This window comes from Triticum aestivum, chromosome 4A, assembly GCF_018294505.1.
Source record: "Triticum aestivum cultivar Chinese Spring chromosome 4A, IWGSC CS RefSeq v2.1, whole genome shotgun sequence".
Classification (NCBI taxonomy): Eukaryota; Viridiplantae; Streptophyta; class Magnoliopsida; order Poales; family Poaceae; genus Triticum; species Triticum aestivum.
Genome location: NC_057803.1, coordinates 389,996,638 through 390,006,266, shown reverse-complemented (window position 1 = coordinate 390,006,266; position 9,629 = coordinate 389,996,638). Strand labels below are relative to the sequence as shown.

Sequence of the window (9,629 nt, the reverse complement as noted above, 5' to 3'; positions counted from 1 at the left end):
TAATTATGAAATGATCGTAAGATTACTTCGGATAAAGAATAACTTATTCTGCAGCCTGGGTTATGAATAGTAACACTATATATATATATATATATATATATATATATATATATATATATATATATATATATATATATATATATATATATATATATATATATATAGACACACACACACATTGTAGAAAGGTGGGAGGGATTTGAAGGATAAGACAATAGATGCATGATTTAAACCAATTGTATATCTATGTTTATGCTTATCACCAATGAACTTAATTATTCTTCTAACTATATGCTCATGTTTTTTCACCATATAACTGAAATCCCCGGCTCAGTTCCTTCCTTTTGCATCATTGTAAGGTGCTAACCTTGCTGGCTATTAGTCAGAGGCTTATTCTATAAAATCACGCGCTTCTTGCCTCACATCTAAAAATGTAGGGCTCATCATGCCTCGTTTACTGACGTACCTATTTTTTCCTGATGCCCTCCCCGCATGCATGTGTGCTTGCTTGAATGGACACAAGAACCAAACATGGAAACATGCTATATATAGATAATGCTAATTAATAGATGGTATTGTTGTTGCTACTAAGCTTCTTCATCCAATTGGATTCCCTCCCTGCCTCCTTCGTCAGGCCTGCCGGCGGTTTGACGTCCATCGTGCTCACACAAGGGAGTGGCACCGGGAACCCCCACGGCATCGCCCACATTTTTTTGACCTTCATGTGATCCTGGAGCGGCAGTATACTTACATACATGCATGTACATTTTCGTTACTACCCCTTGTTCCAACTCTTCCAAAATTAATTTGAGAGGTACTTCATCCCTTTCTCTTTCTCACTCCTCTATACTCTTCAGATTTGGATGCACAGTTTTCCTAGTAAATTTGTACTCATGTATATTGAGATACGGAAAGCACAAAAAAATATTTATGAATGCACATGCTTATTGATGCATATATTCGTATAGGGTGTGCATGTGCATATAAAGATTAAATAATAACCGGGGTTGCAACTACTCTAGAAATTTCATATCAAATCTTCCACATGACTTCTTTCAATGTTTCTAGACTACTTTTTTGTTATAATTCAGTTAGAAAACTATTTTTTATTACACCCTTCAAAAAAACAACATCTTTACCAACACAACAAATGAATGTTCTCTATAATAGATATCTCCCAGTGTAGGAGTCGCTTGTTTATGCACAGAAAAATTCCATCATTCCTTTATTGGTTTTCCAAATTATAATTCACATGTTCACCTGCCAATTTTTCCTACCTCATTATTGGATGTCAAGTAGATGGTTCTCAGAGATTCCCTTGTCTTTGACCTTGCAAATTCCTCGACAAACACAATTGTGCCTCCAACCCTGCGATAGAACACTAGATCCATGCCTTTGTGTTATATATGCTTATTTAATAGCATTCCCCTTCCAACAATACGAGACATATGTGCTCATCATTATTGTTCTTCAATCAAAGATTTCCTAGTTTATTGTCCTGCAAAAATTATTTGTTTCTCACCGAACAAGAAGCTTTTATTGAAGTGAAAGTGGCCTCACAAACTACCAAAAAGAAAGAAAGAAGTTTATCGATCTCATTCCAACAATGAAAAAATAATGTACTGTACGAGCCTTTAATGTAGTAGGATGCCACACATGCACATGCTCCCCAAACATGTCATTCTTCATCACGAATTGTATTCCAGGCTAGCCTTAGGCTCCAGCCACCCTTATGTATGTGTTCTTGTGCTTACAGATCAGGTCTACTACATTTCATGTTTGTACTGCGTACGTATACTAATTGATTGAAGGCCGACCAATTAGTTACCACGAACGAAGGTAGTATCGTAGATTGAAGCTTAGAGGACTAGAAGTAAAGAAAATAGCACAATGGGTTCATGTGCTTCTAAGTCAGCTCTTGAGCATCGTCGGACGGAGAGGTACTACACAACAAGGAGGGCTAGAAAAGGGCGCGGCAATCCCCGGCCAGTGATGCCGGACGGGCCCAAGCCACGAATTGTGGATGCAAGAGGGCGCACCACCGACTGCTCAGTGAGCGAGATAGTCCACGTCGAGTCAGCATGCAAGTCGGATCATTCCAAGACGTTCCACCTCACCCAGATGGAGTGGCACCACAGCGAGCGAGATTCAAATGGTTGCTGCAAAGAAGATGCCTGGTTCGACTCTGTTAGCATCCTTGAGGACGATTCTGATGAGGAAGAATTCAAGAGCATAGATGGAGGTATTTCCGCCCTTGAAATTCTACATGTCTTTTTTCTAGTGTTCATTGATTGTTTTCCCTGGTCCATGTCTATCCCATACTGCAGATTTTTCCGACGATGAAGAAGATGAGGAGCAGAAGAAGCGAGACAAGGCATCACATTTTGCTGATGCTCTCTCTCGCATCGGTGAATTATGGCGGGGTGTCCCCATGACATTGTCAATTGAACAATATCTGAAAAGAGACGACGGTACGTATGCAAGTGCCTAAAAGAAAGGTTGAAAACACTAGCACAAAGACTGCATTCTGACATGTGATCTCACATTTAAAGGTGGTGATGATCCTGCACATAGGAGCCAAAGCATGGCGATATGTGCCAGCAAGTGTGTGGCAAGTTCCAAGGACAAAAATGATGTAGAGGACAAGAACAACAAGGATCCTAGCACCCCATCTCGCATACGCAAGCTGCTACATTCCATCAGTTTCAATGAAAAGGTGCAACAAATCACCTGCGTCAGCCCGACGAAGAGGAAGTCTACAGTTATACGGCTCTCCTACAAAAGGACATCATGCGACGAGGACTCCCAATGTGGTGGTGACATCGGTAAGCCACACTTCAGGCCCTCTCAATAGTTTGTTTTGAACAACAAGCTCATGTCATTGATTTATATACAGAAACCTCCTATATATATGAATATAAAGTAGAAGATCTAAAATCTTTAAAAATGTTGGGTTTATGGTCTAAAACCACAACAGAAACAAGGTACTCCGAGTATATGAACTAATTCTAAGATCATTTCTTTACACAAATGGAAACATATGCAACAACAAGAGCTAGGATCGTCACATGTCAGTGTGGACGACAGGAGCGGTCTTTCGGACCGGCTCGTGGCCCGCTCAGTCCTGGCCAGCTCGGGCCTAGCCCACTCAAAAAATCAGTCGGTCCAAGCTCAAGAATCAGGCCCGACAAAGTTTCGGTCCGGTCCGGGCTTTAACCGAGCCGACCGAGCGGACCGAGAAAACGTAGTTACCGCCGGCGCCGCTCCTCGTCGTCGCGGCCACCGGCAGTCCCCGGGTGAACCATCATGTCCCCGAGCTTCCCCTATTCTTCCTTCCTCTCCTCCCCATGCACCATAGCCTCTTGCTGCCACTCGCCATCGCTGCCGTGCTTGCACCGCCGCCAACCTGGAGTTCTCGACCATGGCCATGGCTGTCGTTTGAGCGCAGCTCGCACACTGGCCACCAGCTAGCCCAGGTAGGCGAACGCCTCACCGGCGCCACCAGGATGAAATGGACGGCCTCTTGCATGTGTGGGCGCTTCACCAGGTTCGCCATGATGTACTACAGCTCTGAGGCCACTGTTTCACTTCATGCACCGACGAACTCGGCACACAAGCCCATGATTTCTCTGTCGGCGAGCCAACGCTGCCGCCTTCAATTGCTACCGTTGTGGTCTTGCAGGACCTAGAGGGCAATGAGCGTGTTCACATTGTTGGCGCCGCCTCTGTCTTCCTCTCTCTCGCTGCACCTCCCGCTCGTTCTCTCTCTGACACAACGAAAAAGAAGATAAAGAAGGAAGAAGGATGCTGGACACAGGTGTTTCCCGGAGCACGTACTCCGCCCGCTGCACGAACGGCTATGTATTCCACAAGCACGAACTCGTTCACCCCAGGCTACATCGCTACAACACTTTGACGCACACACCCGCGCTCAGGTTTACATCAATACACGGATGGCTTTTATACCCAGACTTGTGCACACACACACTACACGCACGCACACATTACCTGGCTACCACACAGCCACTAACCATTGCATGCACGCATCACACCCGGGCACTAACTAACCCACGATCAAACTCCATGCAGCTCCGGCCGCGCGCACGACGTGGCTGCCTCCAACTGACTCCAACGGCCGCTACCAACAGCCGCAGCGCCCAGCTGCCATCTACATGATCAAGATTAATGCTGACAATTTCCCCCATAATCTTGACATGGATCATCATCGACCGCCACGAAGAATGCCCTTCTTCATCTTCGGCGACACACGCCGCACCTTCTCTTCCTAGCGCACCAACGGCCTTGATTACCTCGAGCTCGAACTCGACTCCAGGCACTGCCATTACAACATACACGGGGGTTTTATACCCAGGGACGCGCCGGGCACGCACCCACATCCCAGCCCACGTCGAGCGCCAGTCCCGCCCGCTCTGCCCGCGCCCCCTCCGACATGCACGCACACGTCTGGGCGCGGCGAGCCCGCGATGAACCAGCTCAACGCGCACACCCCCGCTCGTCAACGGCCACCCTACACCACGGTCCCGCCGCGCCTAACACGCCCGGCGCGCGCCCATACACGCGCCTGACGCATCTGACACGAGCGCCGTGGCTCCGTGCCACGAGCCTCCACGGTTGTCGCGCCGAGCCGCTGCGACCTCTGCGCCACCACGCTGGTCCTTCGCGACCTCCTCGTCTCCGCGATCGTCGTGCCCTTCGTGCGCACTCCCCACCTCCCAGCGCTCCCGGCCCGCGCTTCCGCCGTGCACGTACGTGATCTGCGCAACCAGGTCCGGTCGCGCCTGGCTCGCCGCCACGCCTTATTGCCCTGCACCGCTGTGGACTCCATGCCGCCATGCAGTGCCTCCACGCCGCCACGCCGTGCTGTGCCACCGCGCCACCACACAACGCCTGGGCGGCCTCCGCGGTCGCAGCACGTACGACGTCACCGCCCGCCGCCTCCACCACGCGCCATGGCAGCCACATCGCGCCCACCTCCATAGGCCGACACACGGCCCGGAGCTCCATCGCGCAGCCGCCGGCGAGCGCCGCCATCGCTGCCATGCCTTCGGCACGGCAAGCACGCAAGACACCAAGCTCATGATACCAATTGTTGGTGCCGTCTCTGTCTTCCTCTCTCTCGCTGCACCTCCTGCTCGTTCTCTCTATGGGACAACGAAGAAGAAGATGAAGGAGGAAGAAGGATGCTGGACACAGGTGTTTCCCGGAGCACGTACTCCGCCCACCGCACGAACGGCGTTGTATTCCACGAGCACGAACTCGTTCACCCCAGGCTACACCGCTACAACACCTTGACGCACACACCTGTGCTCAGATTTACATCAATACACGGAGGGCTTTTATACCCAGACTTGTGCACACACACACTACACGCATGCACGCATTACCCGGCTATCACACAGCCACTAACCATAGCATGCACGCATCACACCCGGGCACTAACTAACCCACGATCAGACTCCATGCAGCTCCAGCCGCGCGCACGACGCGGCTGCCTCCAACTGACTCCAACGGCCGCTACCAACAGCCGCAGCGCCTAGCCGCCATCTACATGATCAAGATTAATGCTGACACACATACGACGGCGGCTCGCTGTCAGCTTCGTCAGTTTCGTCAAAATTCAGTTTCGTCAGTACGGTCAGTAGTTCAGTTAGCTAGTCTGTCAGTAGATTCAGTTAGATGGTTAGCTAGTTTCACTCGCAGGACCTAAACATCAAGCTAGATGGTTAGCTAGATTCAGTAAATCCTCTCCCTCTCTTTCTCTTGTGCGGCCGGCAGCTATCTGCAGCTAAATAGGACCTAAACGCAGCAAAAAACAGCCTGCCACGCAACATCACTGGTCGGTCCATTCGGTCCTCTTGAGCTTGACCGAGCTGACCCCCAAACGGTCCGGTTCCAGAAAAGCAGCTCGTTGGACAGCTCGGTCCGGTCCGCACCGGACCGCTGGCGGCCAGTCCAAATGACAGCTCGGACCGGGACCGGACCGGCCCGGACCGTGTCCACCCTGAGTCACATGCCCTGACAGGCGTTTTGGGTACCGAGCGAAATTTCCTGATCTCGCGCGGTTACCGCGTTTACCGTTTCCCCTCGAGAAACACTCGTACAGAGCAAAATATCCCGAATATTTTGAAATTTTTGAATTCAAACACTTAATGTCGGATTAAATAGGCGCCGTCTCTTCTATGACAGCAAGATAGGTAGTGGCTTAGTGGCAAAGGCATTGTTTCCTTACCAGCTAGTCGCGGGTTTGACTCTGCCATCTAGCATTTTTATTCTTTTTTACGAAGCAAAAGTACTAGCCACTACGCCAGGGCATGGCTAGTGAAATTCTAGACTCAAATACGTGTACATATATATATATATATATATATATATATATATATATATATACATATACATACATATATATATATATATATATATACGTCAAAAATATTTGAATTCAAATTTTAATTTTAAATTTCATCTGATTATTTTTCGGGTGACTCTCGAGAAAAAAGGTCCGCTTGGGATCCAAAACCTTGGCCCTGACCAGCCTTTAGCGATAGTGACCTATAACATGTTACAATTGTAATGTATGCTATAGTCCATGAAGAATCTTTCGTCCATGCCCTATGCGGCATCCCGGGCTCCCTAGAGCCTAATGTTGCACTACATAGTAACATAGATAAGTAAAATATCTGTCACAACACCCGGATGCACCTGAGATAGAGTCTAATCAGAAGAGAGAATCTATACTACTACAATAACATCAACACCAGAATTGTACATGCAAAAAAACAAAAGTTAGGGTAAAACCCATGGGACGAAGCCACCCAAACCTTCTTCCACTGTAATAACATGTGGGATACAATAAATCTACTATAGATAGCACTAGAGACTCTAATACATCAAGTTTTCTCTATCTAGCATGACAACAACTTGATTTCAGATAGCTAGAACTCGGGATTGGTAAAATCTAACTAATGAGGGTGGAACCACCACTTGAAGGAGATTATATGGTGGATCTCATATTAATAACTTTGTTAAGAAACTCCCTTTACATGATGGCAATATCTTCCTTCAGTCTCCCTCTCATCCCTTTCTCTCTTGGTTTATTCTTCTCTTTGTGTCGTAGGTGCCAACCTAAAGTTTTCCACACCTCCAAGTGACTATTGGATGGGAGGATGGACATCCCCCTTCCCCGTGTGCAAACTCTAAAGTGATCCTATAACCATAAGGGGTAGTGGTTCTTTGGACAAGTTTGTGCTGCATAAAAAACACTTTAAATGGTCACATCCTCACAATCCGCATGAGGAGGATATCCCAACAAATCTCACGATGGGGCATAGGCATGCCTATTACATTCCAACATTCTTGTAAATTCTCATTTGGAAATATGTTGGCATTATATCTGAACAATTCTTGTCGGTATGAATCTTGTAAAATTATGAAACCTTGAAATTCGCAACATTATCGCTACATATGGAATCCAATGGTACCTCACATCATTGTGCTTGGCTCAAGAGCGGTAACTTCAATTGTTGCTAATATTAATAGAGCATTTGTAACGCCCTCGATGCGGCTATATCTTCCACGTGTCGAAGCACGACTTAGAGGCATAACCACACTGAAAGCAATGTCGCAAGTGAGGTAATCTTCACACAACCCATGTAATACATAAGGGAAAAGATACATAGTTGGCTTACACTCGCCACTTCACACAATACATGAATAAAGCATTACATCATCCAGATACAATCAGGGTCCGACTACGGAACCAAAATAAAAGAAGACTACCCTAAATGCTACACAGATCCCCGATCGACCCCAACTAGGCTCCACTACTGATCAACTAGAACGAAACGACACAAAGGACAAGATCTTCAACGAGCTCCTCCTTGAGCTTGGTTGCGTCACCTGCTCGATAACATCGGCACCTGCAAACTGGTTTTGGAAGTATCTGTGAGTCACGGGGACTCAACAATCTCACACCCTCGCGATCAAGACTATTTAAGCTTATAGGAAGGGTAAAAGGTATGAGGTGGAGCTGCAGTAAGCGACTAGCATATATGGTGGCACTACGGGAAACAGAAGATTTGTCGTCAATAATTTCTTTGCCGTCAGCATTTCGTCGGGGCAGACGGCAAAGAAAGGGTTTGCCGTCATCAACAGACGGCAAAGAATGGTTGACAGAAAAGACTAATTTGCCGTCTGCGCTTTTTACTACAGACGGCAAAGACATACTTTGCCGTCTACGTTTTTATTACAGACGGCAAAGACATACTTTGTCGTCTATGTTTTTATTATAGACGGCAAAGACTTGCTTTACCGTCTGTAGAAAAATTAGCAGACGGCAAAGTACTTTGCTGTGTGTAATAGAAAACGTAGACGGCAAAGAATGTCTTTGCCGTGTGTAATTAAAACAGCAGACGGCAAAGAAGAAACACACCTCGCGGATCGATCTCCTGGATCGATGAGGTGGCACTATCGGCACCGCACATCTCTCCTTGATCTCTCTCCCACGCGGCCAGGCCCCCACCACGTTCTATCTCCCACGCCCCTGACCACGTGCTCTCTCCCAACCGACCCCACCTACTTCTCTCTCCCTTATCTCTCTCGTACGTAGCTCTCTCTCATCTCGTGGCAGAAACTCTCGTACCCATCTCTCTCTTTCTCTCGTGACTCCCAAGCCGCCCCGCCCCTCTCGCTGCCGGACACCACGCCATGCTCGCTGCCGCCGGCCCTGCCTCTCTCCTTCTCCCTCGAGCCGACCCCGTCCCCCATCCTCTATCGAGTCGGCCCCGTCCACCATCCTCCGTCGAGCCGGCCCCATCCCCGTCACCATGGAAGGGAGAGAGAACGGCGGACATGGCAAGGCGGACGACCGGCGGGCAGGGCAGGGTAGGGCGGTGTCGTGCATGGTGGCGGCAGGCAGGGCAAGGCGGGCAGGACGACGTTGGGCAGGGCATCTGGCGGTGGCCGTGGGCAGGGCGTCCTTCTCTCCCTCCACACCTCCTCCCACTGGCAGCCTCCTTCTCTCCTTTCGCACCTCCTCCCTATGACAGCAACGTCGGTGAGCGAGCAGGGCCTCCGGCGAGGGTGGCGGCAGGTAGAGCAGAGTGGTCGGCCCTGTTTACCTTCCCCCTCATGCGCCTCCTCCTCTCTCTCCAGCACAACCTCTGGCAGCGGCGTGGGCAAACAGCAATACGACTCCGGCAGCCGCGCAAGCAAACAACAGTACAACCGTCCAGGCGAATCCAACTCCCAAGAGACGCCGGCAGCTGGACATGTCCGGGAATCATTGCTAATAAACATCCGTCTTACCGCATACAATGTGTCGCGTCTATTTTTTTTATATAAAAAAAGCACTTTACCGTCTGGTGGTTGGGCTGGATGACGGCGAAGCATGAATTCTTTGCCGTCTGTTTTAGTTTGCGCTGACGGCAAACAATTGACGACGTCCATTAGGGCGACCGCTCTGTTAGTCTGCTTTTCTTTGCTGTCTGGTTGGTTGCACTGACGGCAAATACAAAAAGCTGACGGCAAAGTCTTTGCCGTCTGCCTGATGAAAAGCTGACGACAAAGAATTCTTTACCGACTTATCTTTGCCGTCTGAGTTTGCCTTCTGC

The 9,629-nt window shown here is 48.8% G+C and overlaps 1 protein-coding gene across 1 annotated transcript; it reads left to right on the top strand.

The window, feature by feature from the left end:
• The first annotated feature begins 617 nt into the window (after positions 1 to 617).
• LOC123086156 (uncharacterized) lies at positions 618 to 7,449 on the top strand. The gene is made up of 5 exons (XM_044507875.1): positions 618 to 814; positions 1,757 to 2,242; positions 2,328 to 2,471; positions 2,553 to 2,825; positions 7,136 to 7,449. The coding sequence occupies exons 2-5, from the start codon at positions 1,891 to 1,893 to the stop codon at positions 7,216 to 7,218; spliced, it is 852 nt and encodes a 283-aa protein (XP_044363810.1). The 5' UTR covers positions 618 to 814; positions 1,757 to 1,890; the 3' UTR covers positions 7,219 to 7,449.
• The last annotated feature ends 2,180 nt before the right edge of the window (positions 7,450 to 9,629 follow it).